The sequence below is a fragment of the Mixophyes fleayi genome, chromosome 6 (genome assembly GCF_038048845.1).
Source record: "Mixophyes fleayi isolate aMixFle1 chromosome 6, aMixFle1.hap1, whole genome shotgun sequence".
Lineage (NCBI taxonomy): Eukaryota > Metazoa > Chordata > Amphibia > Anura > Limnodynastidae > Mixophyes > Mixophyes fleayi.
Genome location: NC_134407.1, coordinates 141,775,243 through 141,797,962, shown reverse-complemented (window position 1 = coordinate 141,797,962; position 22,720 = coordinate 141,775,243). Strand labels below are relative to the sequence as shown.

At 40.0% G+C, this 22,720-nt stretch overlaps 1 protein-coding gene across 6 annotated transcripts in view; it reads left to right on the top strand.

Moving 5' to 3' along the window:
* Positions 1–10,762: 10,762 nt before the first annotated feature.
* GMEB2 (glucocorticoid modulatory element binding protein 2) overlaps positions 10,763–22,720 on the top strand; it is a 31,376-nt gene continuing 19,418 nt past the window's right edge. For 2 of the 6 annotated variants that reach the window (XM_075176619.1, XM_075176617.1), the window contains exons 1-4: positions 10,763–10,916; positions 18,731–18,904; positions 21,662–21,756; positions 22,230–22,360. In XM_075176619.1, the coding sequence (XP_075032720.1) occupies positions 18,786–18,904; positions 21,662–21,756; positions 22,230–22,360 (345 nt within the window). In that variant the 5' untranslated portion in view covers positions 10,763–10,916; positions 18,731–18,785. Of the gene's footprint in view, positions 10,917–11,060; positions 11,333–15,560; positions 15,583–18,730; positions 18,905–21,661; positions 21,757–22,226; positions 22,361–22,720 lie in introns of those variants that run through there. The other 4 variants (XM_075176618.1, XM_075176613.1, XM_075176615.1 and 1 more) reach the window with 3 other exon arrangements.

The following is a 22,720-nucleotide window of genomic DNA, read 5'->3' as shown; positions in this document are numbered from 1 at the left end:
ATGATTCTGACAGAGCTTTAGGTGCACTTCTCTGACTTGCTGGCGGTGCTGTACCAGGGACTGGGAGTAGACCAAAATGTTGTCAAGGTAAACTACAACAAATTTGCCCAGCAAATCTCGTAGAACTTCATTTATCAGATCCTGAAAGACATTAGCTGCGTTGCAGAGACCAAACGGCATTACCAGTACTCGTAGTGGCTAGATGTTGAAGGCGGTTTTCCACTCATCTCCTTCAATAATCCAGATGAGATTATAAACTCCTCAAAGGTCAATTTTAGAAAAGATAGTTGCCTGTCTGAGCTGATCAAACAGGACAGAGATAAGGGGAAGCAGTTAAGTGTTCTTGACCGTTATCTTGTTTAGGCACTGTCTCAGGCTCCTATTCTTCTTGGAGATGAAAAAGAAACAGCCTCCTGCTGGAGACTTAGATGGCCTAATGAACCCTTTCCATAGGTTTTCCTCCATATACTCTTCCACAGCTGTGGTTTCGGGGATAGAAAGAGCGTATAATTTGCCTTTGGGTTGCTTGGAACCAGGGATAAGTTTGATGGCACAGTCATATTCCCGATGAGGTGGAATAGAGTTCGCCTTTCTCTTAGAGAATAAATCCTGGAATTTCATTGCTCTGTAATGTAAGTCGCCCTTTGTGCATGACCACTCTGTCTGTAGATCTCAGACAGTCATAAACCTAGAAACAATGTTTTCTTTTACTATGGAACATATACTTTTGGAGCTTGGAGATAACCTTTTGTGTGCCCTTCAAGAGTGCGATAGAACATGTATCAACAATATAGAATATTCTACAACAGTTCTTCATGCCTAACGTTCATCTGTCCAACGCATGTCTTTTAATTTAGACAACATTTAAACACTGTATGTTCACCTATAAGATCATCAACCCGAGTTAAAATATACATTCCAATAATATAAACATTTTTTCTTCAACACTTGTGGGGCAGGCTATTGTCTGTTCGTTTTTCTCCCAATACTCAAGTTTCTTTGTACGTGACAGTGATCGGCCTGCCAAATATTAGGATACTTCAAACTAAGGGACCTAGCTGTTTTACCATTCCCCTAGTGACCTCCCAATCCATAATTTGGGTACCTCAAGAATATTTAGTAGAAAGAGAACTAGTCCTACTCGATATAATCTCTGAGGCACGTGAGAGCACACCCAGCACTCAGTTTGAGCTAAAACCTTACCCACCCAAAAATGATAATCATCCTCAAGGATGCCTGCTCAAGTCCAAATATTACTGGACTGGCATCGCTGGATGTACCTCTCTTCAACTATGGGGTCAACGTACTTACAGACGTAATACTCCTCAGACAATAGCCCCTCGCACTTTCTCCAAGCTTTCCAAATTTTCCTTTACCCCTGAATTGAATAGAGTAATTGGCTGGACCGATTGTGCTAACACCTTCTCCTTCATCCCCAACTCCTCAATATCACTACCTGAACCAGCCTCTGTCACTCGTTTACAATTGAAGGAATTGACTATTCTGAAAAGAGAAACACAGAACAGGAAAAACAGGAAAAAAAATACTACTTCATTTTGGACAACTGTCTTTGCAAAAGTCCTTGGCTCAGGTGTTGTTAACTGCAATTGGGGTCTCCCAGAACAGATTCACTAGTGTAATTGGAACCTTCTCCGGCTGTCGACTCCTCTGCAGTGGATGGAATGGGTACCAGTGTCTCTCTGCTACCCCTAAGGATGTGATGCTGGTCGTCAACACTTAGTACCTGTCTGTCAAACAACCTGAGCATAGGAAATTACAGTTCCACAATTTACTCTCCGAGTCCAACATCCTGACAGTTAGTATTACACCTCGGAAGACAGTGTTTTGAACGTTCTCGGCTGCTGTCTCACTTTTTGCTTTTCCTCTCAAGGTCTAGAACAGTCTCTCCGTTACAAACTCATCAAAAAAAAAAAGTAAAAAAACATTTCAAAAGACAACAGGTTAGGAGGCAGATCAGGAGTGATTTTGATAGTGGGGAGGACTAGTGGCCAAAGCTACCAGCCACTCCAATCAAGTTTCAACCCTCATTCTATTTAATTCGTTCTAGCTAGTACCGTTACTTTATTTTCCCACTGGTTTGTGGCGGATCAAAAGTATGTAACTTGTTATCACTAATCATACATTATACAGTTATTACCAATAACATGAATACCCCTATCACCTTTTATAACTCTAGGGATACCACATTTACTAACAACAACCCTGAGGATGATACAGCAATACATTAGAAACATTTCAATACACCTTTACCCAGATATATTTCATTGGTACACTAGTACATATTTGAGGATCCTGCAAGGAGGTAATTGGATGACGTGGATTTGTTTTTCCTGGAGAAAGTCCATCTGTAGGAGGGGTATGGGATGGCTCTATTTGTATCGTCTTGCTGACACTCTCTCAATCAAGACAGGACATTGCCTTCCTACTAGCTTGAGAAGAAACGTCTGGTGCACCCCAATATACTCTTACCAGCCTGCACATATCTTCTGTACCCAGCTGAGCCAGACCATGTGCCGACTCCGCTAGGTCTGGAAGATTCACCCTGGGAGCTACTGGACTACCTTGTCCATCTCTCCAGGGTCCAGAAGACTCCTGACCAGCTCCCTTCACCTTCCAGACTGTTTAGTTAATATATGAGATTTGTGTTACCTGAATAATAATTTTTGTGTGTGTGTGTGTGTGTGTGTGTGTGTGTGTGCACAATTTAAAATAATACAACGAAAAACAAAACTAAACATAGATTTGTCAGCTGTCACATAAAACTCTGCTATTTGACAGCTATGTCTGCCCTGGTGTGACAGTCATGTGTGTGTGAACTTAACTAACAGCTACTTCAGTTGGTAACTGTGTCACTGTCACAAGTCCTCCATGTAATGTCCTACTTATGTACTGGCATATTGCTATAAAAAGTTTGCCTCAACGTCGCCCCCTATACTAGAAAAATGCTGAAGACCAATGTATATCAATTGATTATCCCTCTGCCAACTCACATGTCATTTTCAAGTAAGAAGGGCAAAGGGGTCTATCTCTATAACACTTTCTTCAAATATAACAGTATCCAGTACATGTTTGTCTAACGGTGAAAAAATATAAAACCTGAAAATTTTACATTTTCTAGGGTTTCACATTATGTCAGGTCTTGTGGCAAAAATTCTACTCCAATGTTCTACACGGAGATGCTAGTCTCCTGTCTCCCAACCTTTGTGTGTGTATATGTGTGTGTGTATATATATATATATATATATATATATATATATATATATATACACACACACACATACATACATACAAGTTAACCCGTGCATGATACTCATGCATTCTAGTCAATTCAAGCTACTTAAGGTCTTGTCATGCATTTGGGCCTAGCCCAGGCCTCCTCAGGGGAAGAGCGTTACATCCCGACGCAAGCGCCCTTTTTAATGTGTTCATGAGGTAAAATTACCTCATGAAAATGAGTTTGACCCCTCAACTCGTAAATTTAGCCTTTACTACCCCTCCCACGGGGGGAAGGGGGGATGATGGAAGTTAACTGACTTCACTAGTCTAATTTTTTTGTCAAATAATGTCAGTATACCAAATTTCAGGTCAATTGGATGAGCCCTTTCTGAGAAAATAGTTTTATCTACACACACTAACACACACCGCTAGGCTTTTACTTTTATATATTAGATAATGCTAAGAATTTAGTAGGTCAGTGTATAACTCTGCCCAGCAGGTGGCGCTGCAGCTTGGTTTTTTTTTCCCACACACAGACTAACACACGCCGCTAGGCTTATATATATTAGATATATATATTAGATAGATTATATATATATATATATATAGGCACTCTGCACAGGAGACAAAAAAGCAGATATGTAATCTATAAAACATAAATTCTATTTCCACAACAAAAACCTCTCTGCTTAAAATCAGCAGCTTCTATGCACGCAAAAACAAACCTCTAGCTGCTTCCGTGACTTATGTTAATCTAGTTTATGTATCCCTGACTGTCTAATGTCACAAATGTTGTGCTTTTTTTTATCTCTTTACAAGAACAGAGTGAGACACTGACAAGGGATGTAAAGACTGTGAAATAGGAAAGCAAAGAAATAATAAGAACACGAGGATTTAAAAACAAACAGAAAGACAGAGGAGATTTTACAGCAAACATGACAGCTGGATTGGACACTATGGGAAAATGGCTCTACTTATTCCACTAACCCCCTTAGCTATTTACTAAACTATGACCCCTCCCCATACTTAACTGGGGGGGTTACATCACCCATCCAATCCAGTGTTGTCCATCGTTAGCTCATATGGAATTCGGTATTACCATAACTATATACATTTGCAACAGACTTCCTGACTATAATAGAGAAGTGAAAAATTAACTCTTAGTTACTCATACTTTGTATCTCACATGTTTCTACCTGAAATACATAAAAACAACATTAGAGCAAAGTATGTACATACTTCATTTTGAATAATGACTCTGACAAATAAATTATCATGAGCCACTGCAACCTAAAGTGCTACAACGATCCATTGTTAATGTGTCTTTCAAGAGAAATTTTTGTACTTCTCTATCAATCCCCTTAAGCACTAAGCATATATTTCTTTCATTTGTCCTTATCTATGGAAAAAGAAGAACAAGATATCTATTTTCAGATATCAAAGAAAAAACATTTTCATTCCTTACCATCAGCCAGCGATCAGGAAAGCAAATACAAGACAAGATAATACAAACAAGCAATAACAAGAAAATATACCTTTAATTTTCTTCTAAACCTGCACAATGATACTTACCACTGATTAGCATTTGCCTTGCCTGGTGCTAATCTCCTGACTTTCGCCCTAATTCGTTCTTTACAATCTTTCCTCAAGTGTCCCTTCTTAAGACATTTAAAACACTTCAAAGATTTCTGTTTCTTTCGTCCCTTATAGTGGGTTTTATAAGTTTGAGGTTGTGAATGTAATCTTTCTAAAGCCTGGATACTCACCATCATTAGCCTATCACTCTGTGCCTTTTCCCTTTTACATATGTTTTCATCATGTTCCACGGCAGACTTTCTAATTGCATCTACCGTGAGGCCTTTCCAATAAGGCAACAAGGTTTGTACCCTGGTCTTTAGATCCTCCCTGAGACTATCCATTAGTACTGTAACAGCTACTTCCCTGTGTTCCACATTTTCCTTTATATCTGGTATCCTGTGTACTTAGTCATGGTTGACAGAGCCCTAGCGAAATAGTCAGCTGCAATCTCACTACCTTTCTGTTTGATAGTGAAAAATTTTCTCCAATCCACTATCACTGGAAAATATATGGCCAACTGTGAGATTATACGTCTAATATTTTCCTGATTATCATTCTCTGTTAAGGATCTATCCTCCTCCAACATACAATCCTTAATGAACTTTTGTATATCAGTAGCGAGAGGAAGACAGGCCCTCAACACCACTTGCCAATCTTTATTAGTAGGCTCATGTGCATTACCTAAATGTCTAATAAATTTCTGACACTTGGCCAAATCTTTCCTAGGATCAGGGAAATCAGACATAATTGAAAACAGTTCAGATCTAGTCCATGGACAATGCATAGCTACATGTCTTGTGGGAACTACACCATCTTTGTCCGCCTTCCCATTGGGAACTGTTATTGTGCGGACAGGATGTAAACCTTCTAAATCACTACATTCTGGACTACTTGCTGGAATTACTGTTGCAGTACAATGAATGTTCCCCCTCCTATTAATTTCTACATTATTCTTACCCATTTCAGCCGCTGCCCCTGCTGGTGGTACCGTTCCTTTTCCTTGTCTGTGTGATGCCTCTTGCATGTTACTGGCATGGGCAATGGCTGAAATGACGGTGGGTTCGTTTTCTTCTTCTGAAACATTACTCTTAACATCACTTAATACATCATACAAATTACTAGTTACATTTTTAACATTTCTGGTATCGGCTGCACTTACCACCCCAGCCGCATTTTGCAGCGGGGGAGCGCTTGTGCTCAGTTCTCCACGCTTTGTAACGCTAACTTCCGCTGTGTGTGCGTTTTGTGCCACACCTACTTCCGCTGTGCACCCGCTGCCTTGCCACGTGTTCCCTTCTCGTTACCAAAATTTTAAACAGTTATCATGCTCAATTCTTGTTTTTGTTGATGTAATCAACAGCACTTTATCTCTAACATTATTTACACCTCTGAATTAAAACCACCGATCTTTGGAAAACGTCTCACACACTCACGGGTCATCTTGACCCATTTGTCGCAATACGCAGTTGCATACGCACCATATTTATTATGCATAATATACCTCACTGAACCAATCGGCCATTCCTTAGACAGCACACAATTGGCCATCTCTTATTGGCCGTGGACGATTTCAACAGGTACGTCCCCTCAACTCCACATCACTGAACAATAACACGCGATTGTTAACGTACTCAATGGAGAAACAACCTAACACAACTGGGATCAGACAAGTACCAACTTCGCAATACCCTGCCTTTCCTAGTTTGAGTACTTTACAACTGTTAGCACCCGATATTTATCAGAATATCAGTAGTTGCAGCGTATTTCCTCCCACATCTCCCGAGTCACAATTACGGCTGCACAATCAACCATGCGGTCCGATCACACAGTTTACAGCTTACAGATATTATCAGTAAGCTTTGCAATTACTATTGGGAATGCCGCGAAAACCTGTTGTTTTCGCTTCGAGTATATCTGCCATGTATACTCTGTGGCGTCTCTTTATCCCCTGTTCTTTTTTAGAACAGAACCCACTCACACAAAGGTTTCTTTATATCCTTTTATCCTTTCAAACAGAACCTTTGTTTTCAGGTCACCTTTTTACTGTGTTTCGTCAAACACACCTGAACAACACCTCTGTCTCTTTTGAACAGTAAATCAACTCTTCTCTTGTCCTTATAATCATACAATTCACATACACCTTTGTTTTCTGCGCAGAAAATTAATTTCCCAAACAATAGTAATATCTTTTCAGAGGCTTTAGCAAGTCATTATACTATACATATAACAAAACTATCAAAACAACTGTTTAAACACGTGGCAACAACACCGGAAGTACACATACGCAAATGCAGGAGGTACACATACGCTATGCAATGCAATACATTTAAAATGCAAAACGACAATAAAAAGAAACAGTTTTCTGCAAGGGTGGGGGTCTGCTCTCCAGATGATGCATACTTAGTTTTCCCGCCAAGAACTGGTCTAAACTGGTCTATTAGCATTACACAGACAATATCTTTCTAATCATTTATTCCCTATCATCGATAATTAGCGCACGCAATGTGCGATCCTTTCGGCGAATGAACCGGACAACTGTGGATAAATAGGGGATTAGAATGATACCAAACATGACATGCTTCCCGTGACCTGCACTTAAAATATCACTAAAGTGTACATAACCTTATAATATATAACTATAAACCAAATAACATCTGCTCATAAACGACTATGGAATGGAACCATTATAAATATGAAATATATATATATAAATGAATGTGAAAGTGCGAGTGTATGCGTGCGTGCTTTATCGTGAGATTGCACCATGACATGTAACACGTGACGTACTGATCGCAATCGCACGGTAAAACAATATCAATATACTTTCTTTCATCCAATTATACGACATTGACAATATGTATTGTCCAAGGCTAAAAACTACAAAACACTAAGAATAGCAATGAATAGACACCCACAAAAGCATGAAATAGCCATTACAAAATGAGAACACTTGTATCACATTGGTTTTCAGCATCACAGAAGGATGAGCCCTACTGCACATCTCCATGTCTGTGCATTATCCTTACTTTCATAGTAACAGCTGTCAGATAACACTCACCTCAGTACCCCCTCTTACATGCAATTCAATATTGGAATGCACTTGCAGAGCTAACTTATCAACTCTCGGCTAACATACGTGCATAAATGTGGGTAGCTTAAGTACACTGCATGCCTACATATTGCACAGACCTATAGATTATGATGCATTTCTATACAGTGAACAATCCCCCTATACATTGCAGAGTTTACTACACACCTCACATCAACATTGTGACTGCAAATTACAACTACCAGTGTCCTTTGCAACAAGCCCTTTTGAACCTCAACATAACGCCTATGGTGCGCCTTCTGAGCCCTCGCTCTCTAGACATTTTAGAATCTAGGGCCCCTATTTATGTAGTACCGCATTTTAAGCACAATTAATTTTAATCCTCATCACAAAGATAAGGAATGAAATATTGTGCATATTTATTAAAAATCATCAACAGGAACAGCCTGTCACAAAAAACTGCTGTTCCTGCTGACCGAAAACCTTGATCATGCGCACAAAAAGCACTTACAGAACGACATGCATCATGTGATAGTAAGGGATCATATGATCCCTGCAACCATGCACGGTGAAGCTCTACTCTGCTTCACTGAAGAGTTGCTTTGTTTGTATTGTGTTCCACCCATTGAGCTCAGGAACAAGATCTACTGCCTTACAGGGAGAATTTTTCAGCTCTGCTCTTCAGAGCAGAGATGAAAAATTACACACACAGTATTGTTAACCAGCCTGAGCTGGCGTACATTACTGTATGTGTAATTGCTTTTTCAGAACTTATTAAATTGCAGTATATAACAGTCCTCATACACATCTATAGGGACCGCTCTGGATTTCGAAAAAAATGCAAATCAGCAGATAGCAATGCACTGTTAATAAATGTGCACATAACTAACACATGACTAATGTGTGTCCGTCCCCCAACAATTTAATGAGGAAAAGCAATAATAAATAGGCCCCTAGGTCCTTTCTGGATCTGGAGTGCAAGTAGAGAGCAGCCACACCCCCAGCCGGTCTGACAAAACAAAAACAAAGTGAAAAAACAAGACAAAACAAAACAGCTTTAGATGGGCACCAGTGCAAGAATGGGCTCCCAGGCAGGTCTGTGCCGTTTCCCACCCTCTCTCTCAGTGTCCATGATCTTATAGCTAAAAGATCTGCAAGCATGTAAGCATCCTCAATGGAAGTGGCGAGAAGACAAGCTGGTATGTCATACTGACACATACAGCCCCACTTCCAGCACAGATGCTAAGCCAATGACATATGGATCACTTTTATGGAAACTGTTTCAGTGTAGAGTAGAAATAATATTATTACCCTTAGCAGATAAATAAGATGTTTACTGTAATGTAGTTTCCTTGGCCCACGATTGCAGCATAAAGCAGTGATGGACAACAGGCAACTCTAGGGCCTTATGCAGCCCGCTGAGCCATCACCTGCAGCCCCAGCTCCTTCATACTTTATTGGCAGATTTGTTTGTTATAGCTTGTAACACTTGTTTAAAATGTCTGCTAGTATGTAATTACAGACAGGTCTCTTTCTTTGATTTAATGTATTGTTTTAACTCATTATGGAGATTAATGGTAATGTGCGGCCCTTTTGAAGGTTAAAGGGCCACACCATGAGGCTCTTGAAGTGCATCAGGTTGCCCATTACTGGCATAAAGTGTTCAAAACTGAACACTGTATATTTGTTTTGCGGTGTACACAGCATTTTTCCATTAGGAAGGACATCCCTGTGACATACTAAGACATACCCACAATGGTAGTATCCCTAATTTCCTGGAGCAATCCCAGGTTTTAAAGTTTTGTTTCTCGAAATTTTTGTCCCTGCAAATGTCTTAATATCAAAAAACGAAACGTCACTGTACTTTGTCTGCTTGTTAGATGCACATTTTATAATCTGTTCTTACATCTAGGTTTTACAAATTAATAATTATTGAAAAGTATTTAAATGAAAAAAGAAACCTCAGTATACCAGTGATAGGCAACCTGATGCACTTCAGGAGCTGTATGGGGATCCCTCTATTCTTCAAAAAGGCTGCACACTTAATCTCAGTAATGAGATTAACACACAATTGTAATAACATATCAGCAGGCATCATAAACAAGCGTTACAGGCGATAACAAACACGTTGGAAAATAAAGTTCAGGAGAGTTGGGGGCTGCAGGTGAAGGCGCAGAGGGCTGCCTTTTCCGCATCACTGCAGTAAACATTTTATAATAGGGATTGTAGGGCTACAAGTCTTGCCAAGAAGGTATTGTGCGTAACCTATGTGGAAGCTCCAGTTTAGCAGCTAGTAAATAGTTGAAAGTGTTGCAAATATGTAACATGTAGGCTAGAGAAAGGCAGAGAGCTGCTGAATTAGGCTTCCTACATCAGCCTGTACTAATAACAGATTCACACCAGGTATGGAAGAGAACTAGAATCTCTTGTATTGCCAGAAGGACCCCTTAGATTAAAAAAAAATCTTAAACATATAACGTAAAAGCATGAATATTAATAAAAAGGAATTTATTACACACACACACATACACATATATATATATATATATATATATATATATATATATATATATATACATACATACATACATACACACACAGTTTTGTTATCTCTTTAGGAGAAAATGGTAATAAGGGGGTTATCCTGTTTGTGCGCAAGTAAAATTTGGAAGTTGTATTTATTTTTCTGTCATTACATTTGTATTGGCTGCCGTTATCCCAACACTACCGGTGCGACACCGGACATTCATACCAGACTATTCAAAGTTATCATTATATAGTACTGTAATAATAATAATCATAAATAATAATCTAAATTAGCAACAGCGCCAGCAGGTGGCCAGTAAGTTTTTACGCATGCTCAATACACTGCCAACGACGGCCATATTTGAAGGCATCACGTGAGCGCGCACAACCCCCCTCCTTTTCCCCGGACACGTGAACGCGCGCGGCCTTCTTACTTCACCCCGCCCGCCTCCCCGAAACTGCCCAATAACCGGCGGAAAATCCCCGGAAGCCAGCGGTCCCGAAGCACCGGAGCCGAAAACAGCAGGTGAGTGCCGCACACGGCGGGGAGGCCGCCCCCTCCCCCTTATCACGCACCGGGTCCCTGCGGAGCGTCAGGACGTGACGGCGGGCCGTGCTCACGGCAGCGCCGGGGGGAGGAGGGAGCGTACGAGGCCGCGTTATAAGCGTCACCTCCGCACAGCAACGGGGTGAGCTGGGCCCACTCCTTGTTCATGGCAACCGCTGCCGTCCAAGTATCCGTGGGTGCAGCCGTACCCAGTCATGAGTACCCCCAAAATGCGGCTTGTCCAGCGCTTGTGTGTCTCTAGCAGGCTCGGGTTCATGGGGAGCTGCAAGTCCCAACTTTCGTGCTGGGTCTTGTAGTTGCACCTTCCACCCCGGCTGTGCAGCCCAAGAATGGCTCCAGCTTTACCCTATAGAAGCATTATATGTGTGTGTTGTGTATGTACATTGTTGTGTCTTGTATATTGTCATGTAATGTATAATATATGCATGAAAATGTATGTGTTGTGTACCTACATTAGTGTGTATTTCATATATTACATGGATTGCGACTTAATTTGGTGTGTTACATGTATTAATTTGTATGTGATCTGTATTTGTTAGTGTTTGTGTTGTATGTGTATGTTATGTATACAGCTGCTACAAGCTTTTCTTAGCTGAAGGAGCCCTCTGACTGCCTTCTTGCTCCTTTCCCTTTAAGCCACAACTCAATTTCTCTATGCGCTCTATTGGTTTGTAATACAACAAGAAAAAGTGCATTAAAAGTTTATTAGGCACCTCAAAACACTACATGCATACCGATGATTTCATAAGATAGCACTTAAAGACAACACAGTGCTACTGCAGAACCACATCAAAGAGAACTTTCAGATGAGATTATATGAGATACAGAAGCAAGGAGTGTATGTTCGCACAGTGCTTCTTCTTCAGATGTGTCAGGCCATGCCCCTATGAATTTAGTCATCTGGATTTCGTCGGAGCACTGGCCTGACGTCCAATACATCCAGCTTTAAATGCTATAACAAATTTATTTGATATGCATACAGTATTCTCCCCAGAAAACTTTGCCAGCCAGGTGGCATTAAGAAGTAGCTGGGGGGGGGGGGGGGGGGGGGCATTGTAATAATGTGCAATAATATTGAGAAATGTTGTAGCTTATTGCACACGCCTGCCAGGACTGGCGGTCAGTGGTCTAACACAGACTGCTGGCTGTACTGCTCACATAATGAATGTTGAAACAGTGGTTTATTCTACAGGGCTATTCAAAAAGAATGAACCAATTTCATTGCGCAATATTTTATTAGGGAGAAGTAAAACAAAACTCCAGCCAAGTCAAAAATATTCTACTCATAAGTTTTATTTCCTGTATTACAAGTGTTCAATGCGATTTCAATTCTCAAGCATCCTCATGAAATAAGTCACTGACCGTTTCAAAGAGGAGATTTCTAATTTCATGATGACTTATTTCATGATGAGAATACCATTGCCATGAAGGGGTGTACTTGGTCTGCAACAATGTTTGGGTAGGTGGTCCATGTCAAAGTAACATCCACATGAATGCTAGGACCCAAGGTTTCCCAGCAGAACTTTGGCCAATAGAATCACACGGCCTCTGCCGGCTTGCCTTCTTTATATAGCGCATCCTGGTGCCATCTCTTTCCCAGGTAAACAGCACACACCTGACCATCCAAATGATGTAAATGAAATTGTGATTCATTAGACCAGGCCACCTTCTTCTGTTGCTCCATGGTCCAGTTTTGGCACTCTCATGCCCATTGTAGGCACTTTTGGTAGTGGACAGGGTACATCATGGGCACTCTGACTAGTCTGTGGCCAGGGGCGCACAGAGGATTTGTCAGGGGGGGGGGTTTCCTCCGCCCCTGAAAAAAATAAATAAATCTAGAGACCTGTTTCGGCTGCACTGTAGTATACAGCAGCCGCGACGCTGTCAAAGAAGCGTCCGTGGCGGTGCTGTATACAATACAGCAGCGCCGCAGACGCTTCTTAGACAGCGCCGCGGCTGCTGTATACTACAGTAGGGCACTTGTAGGACACTTTTTAGCGGAGGGGGGGGGGGTTTCTGGAGACCCAGAAACCCCCCCTGCGTGCGCCACTGGTGGCTATGTAGCCCACACTGTGTTCTGACACATTTCTATCATAGCTATCATTAACTTTATCAGCAGTTTGTGCTACAGTAACTCTTCTGTGGGATTGGACCAGACGCGCTAGCCTTTGCTCCTCACACGCATCAATGAGTCTTGGGCATCCATGACCCTGTCTCTGGTTCACTGGTTGTCCTTCATTGGACCACTTTTGGTAGGTACTAATCACTGCATACCGGGAACATCCCACAAGACCTGCCTTTTTGGAGATGTTTTGACCCAGTCGTTTATGCATCATAATTTGGCCTTTGTCAAAGTCGCTCAGAGCCTTACACTTGCCCATTTTTCCTGCTTTCAATACATTAACTTCAAGAACTGACTGTTCACTTGCTGCTTAATATATGCCACCCCTTGTCACGTGCCATTGTTACGAGATAATCAATGTTATTCACTTCACTTGTCAGTGGTTTTAATGTTGTGGCTGATTGGTGTATAAATGGTAGCACATCAGGGGGTAAATGTATCAAGCTGAGAGCTGAGAGTTTTCCGGCGGGTGTGAAAAACCAATCAGATTCTAGCTATCATTTATTTAGTACATTCTACAAAATGATAGCTAGAATCTGATTGGTTGCTATAGGCAACATCTCCACTTTTCAAACCCGCCAGAAAACTCTCAGCTTGATACATTTACTCCCAGATGTGAGCAAAATTATATGCAACTAAAATGGAAGTGAGTGCCTCATGAGTTTGGAGTTATCTCACAATTGAATTGCCCCCTATGGTTGTCATTTCCATTTTTAATATTCCTAATATGTTCCAAGATGTGAATCTTAAGTGGTCTCTTTAGTTTCCCTTTATATTTAAGACCGCAACCACATTAGAGTATATGTACCACAAAGGTGGAGTTATAATAAATAAGGCTCTTGATCGTGTTTTCATTTTCTTCGCTAATACTCGTAAATGTTTTGGGCCCCTTCTCATCAAGCTTACAGACTTGAACTAAAAGGATAAAACCTCTTGGTACCTTTAAGACATAGTTTCTCACTTTCTAAATAACTTGGAGATAAATATAATTTAAGAGTTATAGATTTATTTTTTTTGTTAAAAAAAACAACACAATTTGGGTCTTTTAGGGAGAAATTTCAAAAGGACAGGGTCCATTTTACAGATATGCCAATAGTTGCTTAATTTGTTTTTATTCTTTCTATTTAAGACATTATACTTAGTAATAAAAGGAAATAATTCATGGAAGAAAAGCTATCACAGTGACCTATAAATGTATGCTGCTATCTAGACCATCCATACAACTAGGAACAGGGCAAGAACCATGGCAGACCTCCGGGCAATTACTAACTTAGGGGTATATTTACTAAACTGCAGGTTTGAAAAAGTGGAGATGTTGCCTATAGCAACCAATCAGAATTCTAGTTATTTATTTCGTACATTCTACAAAATGACAGCTAGAATCTGATTGGTTGCTATAGGCAACATCTCCACTTTTTCAAACCCGCAGTTTAGTAAATATACTCCTTAGTCTTGTTAGTTTGGATGTATTTGAGGCATTTGTGGAAATATGGGACTGAAATGTATGACTCCTGATTATCCAGCAACTTGGTAGCTCTCTTGAAAACTCGATATAGGCATTATGAATGGAGCCCACCCTTCTCTCTCCATTCATAACCCCAGAAACCCTTACCAGTAATTTGACTCTGTCCTTAGAGTGGAAACATCACCTTTTGACAGTGCCTCATGCTTCTGATCTTTACTAATTCCTAGTGTATTTACTAAGCATATGAAAGCTGTAGTATAACATTTAGCACATCCAAAATATCCAAATTCTATTTTTAAAGTCAATTTAATCCAGTTATTTTAATTTGGCAGTATTTTACATTCAATCTATCAGTTTATTATCAGCATATTTTATCTTATTTTGTCGTATAATGGACAATGTTATGTTGTGGTTCTTTAACATATCATTGTCCTTACAGTGTCATGTTTTTAGTTCTACCATTTTGTAAAATATCCACCATATTCCCTATTCCTGGTAAAATGCTGCCTAAGGTTAGCTTTTCTCTATCACCCACCTATGTGAGATAGCAATTCTGATATTATAGTTTTATTCTGAATCTCCTGATTAACACATGAAGTAGACTTTTCACAGAAGATATTCACAAAATAATTGAAATAGTTTGTGAAATGGTTTATAAACCGTTGAATTACTGGTATGATTGGTTCCCCTGTTGTAAACCATATCACTAGCAACAAAATCACTAAATAAATAGTTTAATTTAGTTTGATAGTACATACTCTACTTTGAGTGGCCATTTTTCTTTTTCTGTTTTTTCCAATATTGGTTTTTATTATGGGTTTTCAGTTGTAGGGTACAGAAAACAAAAGTAAAATCAGAGGGGGGGAAGGGAATAAACGGGGGGCATATTCAAGCTAAGTAAACCAATTTATGTGTGGTTTTTGTTTTATAAAGAATTGTATTTATGTTTTACAATACAGAGGCAAACACAATTACCAGAGACCGGAAAATTAGTAGTTGTACAAAGTAGGCAAGCAGAATGATAATCCCATCACCAGGTGAACAGAACTATATAAAAAAAATATAGGAAAGTAAACATCAAGTGCTTGTAGATATCTGATAATTGTCAGAATAGAAAAAAAACAAAAACGAAATATATTGAAATATGTAACATTGTGTCTTAGGCAGGGAATGGGATAGGGAAGGGTGTAAAGCAGTGGTTTCCAAACTTTTGCAGTTCGCGGCACCCTTAGAGGCTCCATAATTTTTTCAAGGCACCCCTCCAAAATAATTACAGAGCAGTCCCGTTTTATAAGTAGTTGGGTCAAAAAAGCGTAATAAGTATTTAGGTCAGGACAAAAATACTTATTTAGTTGTATGCAAAAATGCCCCCTCTGCATCCAGACACGCTGCCCCCCTCTGCAGCCCTTTGTCACGCTGCCCCCCTCTGCTGCCCCGCTGCCCCCCTCTGCTGCCCCGCTGTCCCCCTCTGCTGCCCCTCTGCTGCCCCGCTGTCCCCCTCTGCTGCCCCGCTGTCCCCCTCTGCTGCCCCGCTGTCCCCCTCTGCTGCCCGCTGTCCACCTCTGCTGCCCGCTGTCAGGCTGTCCCCCTCCGCTGTCAAGATCCTTCTCCCAGCCATAGAAAAAAGAAAGAACACAGAAACTTACCAATCCGTGCGGCGCAGTGACCCAGCATCCTCCACTCTCCTGCAGCTGTCACTGAATATCGACGTCAGTGACAAGCTGCTACGGGAGAGAGGAGGCTGCTGGGTCTCGGCGCCGCACAGATTGAAACGTTTTTGTGTCCTTTCTTTTTTCTATGGCTGGCCCGCGGCACCCCAGTGACAGCGCCGTGGCGCACACTTGGGGAACCGCCGGTGTAAACTATGAGAAGGGTAATTCAGACCAAAACCAGGACCTGGGCACCCTCAGGACTATTATGGGGGAATAGAATCATTTGCATGGAACAGCAAAACCAAACATCTAAAACTAAGGGGTATATTTACTAAAATGCGGGTTTGAAAAAGTGGAGATGTTGCTTATAGCAACCCATCAGATTCTACATCATTTTGTAGAATGCACTAAATAAATGATAACTAGAATCTGTTTGGTTGCTATAGGCAAAATCTCCACTTTTTCAAACCGGCCGTTTACTAATATATCCCTAAATCTCTTGGGGTAGATGGGTTTTTATAAAAGAACCAATCACACCAGATTTGAGACTATTAGTGGGACTTGTCATTTAAGTATGCAGAGATTTTCTCCATGGATGCCATATTTTCTTGTTAAAATGCTGTTGGCAGGGGGAATCTGGACATTTCCGGTGTAGGAGCCAAGAAGAATGGACAATGGGCATTTAGAGATTGAGACATAGCCATTTTATTTGTGTCTATACATCACTTTATAAGCGTTGCCGCTCTGGCAATGCAAAATACTGTCTTATTCCAAGACCAAATGTCCTTGTTGTGCACATTAAAAGTAAAATATTATTTTTATATCCATTTATCAATACAGATTATTTAAGTTGTTCTGCACAGCCTCATTTACCTGATATGAGGAAGCTGTAAAAATACTGGCTTGGCACAGGCAAAAGGAAGGACCTTTTACTCCAGTGGAGCAGTGTCCCTGCTGGTCAGATTGAAAATAATCTTGTTCAATTATGGTAGAAACTTTTTTTCCAGCTAAATATATCATTATAATTTACCTTTAAAAGTAATGTTGATAGTTTATTTAAAGTGTGCCTTATTCCACAGTGGCTCATTCATACACATACGTACTGCACTGATTTCTGTGTCATTTGCTAATTGAGGAGTGCCCTCTGCTGCTCTGCCCAGTAATAACCTCACATTGACGCTCCCATCCATTACAGTACAGGCATGTTGAAGATAATGCTACATCTCACTAAAACTAGTGACAGCAGGGTCGTCCTTACGTTTTTCTTTACAGAAATGTTGCTGAATCTATCTCCTCTCTCATTTGCATACTGTGGTTACTGCATGTGATCTGGTAATTCCAAAAAATATTGGGTTTAAAGGCACTCCTGATATATGCTGCAATCTAATCCAGATCTCTTTCAGTTTGGCAACAAGTGGATGACCAAATTGGAAGGATCGGAAGGATTGCTGTGGCACATTGTTTCCTGCCATCCAGTGATCACATACAGTCCTATGCAGTCTTTGGGTGACAGGATTTACTTTCTGTCCTTATGAACATCATGTCTAATTTGGTTTTGATGAGACCATGCAATTGGTTTGGACCTACATTCCTGGCAAACTAATGGCCACTGTGGTCTAAAATGATAATAATAATCCCCCCAATTTCCTTTCCTTAATTTGGCTTAGTTTAGGAGAATGCTAGACTTAATTTTATCTTATATTTGTACAGGCTAGTGCAAATTCAGAGTTTTGTGGCTGTCATCTCATCTTAGCATTTGGCTGGCACACACTTTACAAAATTTCTCCTGATGCGATATCCTTAACGATTTTAACAACAATAAAAAAAAATCCTGTTCAGCATGTTGATTCCTGTGTTTACACTGAACACATTTACATGATTTACCTTCAGATCTTTGCTCTTCATTTCTCGTAACCATTGGCTGAAAAGATTGTGTCTGTATACTCATAGAGATCTGTAGACACTGCTGGTCCTGAGTGCGTACACACTGCAATATTGGAACAACGTCATTCCATCGTTGAACTAGATTTTTAGACAGGTTTAAATTTCAAATGAAACAATATAATGTGCTTTGGAACAATAATCGTCCATCATTGAAGTGTACACACTAATGCGATATTGGGCCGAACGGTCGTTTATCGTGTAAATGACCCGATAATCTGCTGAAAACACTGTAGTGTGTACCCAGCCTTTGTTTGTTAGGTCTTTGATTCCCCCCATGACACATCATGCTATAGTCATAAAGATCCTACAACCTGAACTCTATATTACATCCAAGCTGTTGTATTGTGTTTCATGAATAAGATCAATTTGCAAGAGGGTAAGAGATGGATAGTTAATGTTAAATTATGCAAACACAGGTAGTTACACCTTTATAGAAGCTGGGTAAAGTCATGCAATAGTTATATAGTTATACAATCATCTGAAATATTTCCATTTCATTAAACAGAGGGAACATTAATAATGATGATAATAATAAAAAACATAAAAAGTAGAGTTAGTTTGTATTTATCTCTGATTTTTCCTCTGATAGAGTCCTCTTCCGTTGTTCCTGTGTGGGTCTTCCAGCCCAGTGACCAAGGGCAGCCATGGCCACACCAGATGTCAGTGTGCACGTGGAGGAGGTGGTGGTTGTGACCACACCTGATAACATTATGGACGGCAGTGGTGTGGAAGGGGTGAAAGCGGTTCTTGTGACCACCAACAGGTAGGGATCCTGCTCACAGCTCTGAAGGCAATATTCCCACCAATCTGGAAATGGAAAAGTTAAAGTTTACAATTTCTATTAACAATAACCAAGTGGCCTACATCAAAAGGCAAACAAAAAAAACCAATGGTTTACACATAGCAGAGTGAGACATTTTTTAGACTTCATCAATATTCAGGAAAATGCAATATATCCAATCCGTAAGTAACAAACATGTTTCCTTCATCCAGACAGACAAATATTGCAGTCTCAGGTCTTACAAGTACAGTGTGTTATAAATAAATATTTCTATCCAATATATGTATTGATAAAGACATATACGTTTGAGTGTGTATTTCGATGAAACAATAAAATAGCAATGCACTTCACTCTCTATTTTAAATAGACAGATATTTGAAAAAAAATGGTGTATATAATAAAATCTCAGACCAGTCACTATTAAATATTAGCTGTTAATCACAGGAAATATACCCCAGTAATATTGCCTTTGCTAGTCACCTGCTATGATTTGTTAATTGTGTGGTTTAATGCTGTCCTTAAATGCCATCTCTATAGAAGTAAGCTGCTGGGAAGCTGTAACTGACTGCACCCATCTGCCTCCCCCGGATTTGTCATGGCAACAAGAAGGACCTGCTTCCTAGATATACACATGGGGCCAGCTTCAAACACCTCCAGCTGGGGGCTGCTGGCCATATCACACTATATAGGTTATAGAGCAGGATTTTGGTTTTAAAGGGACAGTAAACCTAAAATGTAAAATATGTAAAAGCACCTTATAACATGCACCAATGGATATCATGACAAGACTTTAGATAATTTTTTTTTGTGTTTTAAGCTTATCTACTTTAGTGCAAAATATCACCCTCCTATATTTAGACATTTAGGTCTTTCAGTTGGGGACACGTACAGCCGTTTTTTTTTGTACCAAATTGTTCTGTGATTGCAATGTGTTTACCTGCCAAGTGTGTCTTTCTGTACAACCAAAATTTTTATCAAATTGAATGAGGCTGAATTGAAAATCTGGTTATAAAGCAGGTATGTGCTATTTACAATAGTCTTTCTTTCAACAGTATTTCATGATAAGAGATACATTAATATATACATTGCAGTACACAGTCTTAGAATGTAAGCCCCATGGAACTGCAGGCGTCCCAGGGGGTGAGCTTCATTTTATGGGTTTCCCAGGGTGGGGATTTATGTGAGAAATAAAAGACATGTTGTCACAAACCCGCTCCCAGTTGCCGTGACTTTGGGTGTTTGCTGTATGAGGTCACACACAATTCCAGCCCGCAGTCTCTCTGTACCTATCACACAGGTTATAGATCCACTTAATCACCCCCAAACAGCGCTCCCCCCCCCCCCCCCACACACACTACAGGTTTGCCACCACCTATTGAATACGGGCAATAGGACCACAATATACTGTCCCACACTGGCACACAAGGCTTCTAGCTGCTCACAGAGTAGCAAGACCCACACCAGCGAACAAAGGGTTAACTCTTCACACCTCCAGACTGCTACACAAATGTAAATTCAAGCACACACTAAGCTTGTTAATCAAATGTATCAACAAATCACACACTGGCATTCAAAGTGTTAACTTGGTCGAGCTATTTCTTCTTAGAATGCTAATAGTTTTGTTAGAGTATCAAGGACGCAACATATTAAATTTTAGATTTAATATACAAAAGTAAAGGGCATTCAGATATAAAAAATAATTGATAAACAATTAATAGATTGACATAACATACACAAGCAAAACAGTTTCAAATAAAAAGGATTAGATTGAGAGTATAACTTACATCAAAGTGGTATATTCTGGCCAAGAGAAATTGCCTTGGAAGATGGACAGCTTATCAATGTGAATTGATTTCCCAAAGTCTGACAATTTGCTGTACCTGGTCTCAGCCTTTTAAAGACACTTCCACACCTCTTGGTACCCCCAGGGGGTAGTGGCCTGTTACACTTTTTTCAATTACCAATTGCATGTTGCCTGATTTACCAACCAATTCTACTATGTGACCTAACTTTTCTGTGGAGCATGACACAGATCCAGTTTTCTCATTAATAAATCCCCTATGAACTGGTCCATCATTTGATATCAAACACACCCAGATACAGTGTAATCATAGAGCTTATATTCATTTCCTTAACTTCTCTGTGGGGCAGAATTCTGAATTTGACATATGAGTTGCCCTTCATCCTGCTATGGAGGAATATGTGGTTAATTGTTACTTTTATTGATTTTAAGTGGCATATTTTAAAACTGAATTTTATTTGTTTATATAAAGTATAGCCAAGTTAGCAGACGGGCTCTGTGATCCAGACGCCATGCTGAGTGGTACCTAAAAGTCTATTCATGGGCCAAACTCCATCCTGAGTCAGGCTATATCTCACAGCAGGGGCTTTTTGAAGCTGTCACAAGTGACACTCCTATCTTCTCACACTGGAATGTGCAAAGCCATCAAATCAGACTTTCTGTCTTCACATTTTACACTTAAATAGCTAAATTTATCAATGGATTCAATTGATATAACATATTTACACTGCAGTTTTGATTTTAGGCCTTATCCCACACAATTATGTGATGGGTTAACCCATATAAATAACTGTAAGTTCTCTCTGTTCACAACACATGTGTATGAAGTATTCTTTTAGAATGAGTTATTAAGAAACATATATAAGTGTGCACACAGTTTTAAAACCGAGCACCTATGCAAACTCTGCTTTATTTTAACCCCTGTTCTGTGTGTGCAGGAGTCTTGCTGAAGAAGCCCTGGAGTCTGAGAATATGGCAGCTGCAGCCGCAGCTGCCTTTAGTGCATCTACAGAGCTGAAAGAAGCTGTGTTAGGTATGTAAACAGTTTTACCAAGTTAACCTCCCAACCCCCTCACAGCATGTACAGCAGAGTGGGAGAACAGCCACCAGAGAAGTGTTACATGGGATTCTTATTTTAGTTACACTACTAATTCAATAAATATACATCTTTAATTTTTTGTTGTTGAATGCAGTACCATTTGTTATCCTGTGGGTGGAGTATACTGTTCATTGTGTCTACTGAAGGCAAACAGCCAGCACTCAAACTTCTCTATTGACAGTAAAACCATTTGAGATAAGCCATGTATATTAAAGAAATGCACCCAGATGCCTAACTTCTCACTAATTCTCGTATGATAAAACTTGCAATACAATGGCCATTCTATACAGAATGGCAAGGTTTACTATGCTCAAACATCAGGGCCAAATGTTAATGTCAGATATAACTGTACAGGAATTCATGGAAAAATGTTTAATTCTTGCTCTACCATTTTGTTTCATGAGAAGTGAAGATGGAAGATGGGGATGAGGAGACTATGGAGGCAGAGATTGCTTATCCCATTACCTGCGGAGAGAGCAAGGCTAACCTGATCTGGAGGAAGTTTGTGTGTCCGGGTATCAACGTCAAGTGTGTGCAGGTGAGGTCATCTGTATTCCTATAGATAGACATATACAGGAGTCTGTCTTGTATTACAGGACATCATTATATTGTACTGTATAACTTGTGTGTGTGTTGCCCCAGAAGTTTTCTGTACTCCTATAGAAATGTACTAATTACTGCAAACTAGAAATACATACATTCATACATACCAGTGAATGAGCCGTTCCATGATCATATAAAAGTGATTTGCAATATCCATAATAATTTACTGAAGGGGTATGTTGTTTTTTTGTTAAACCCATAATAAAAATAAAAACAAAAAACAACAAACAAACACTAAAGCTACACACAAACATGTAAAATATATATTGAAACAAACACACACCGACACACAAAT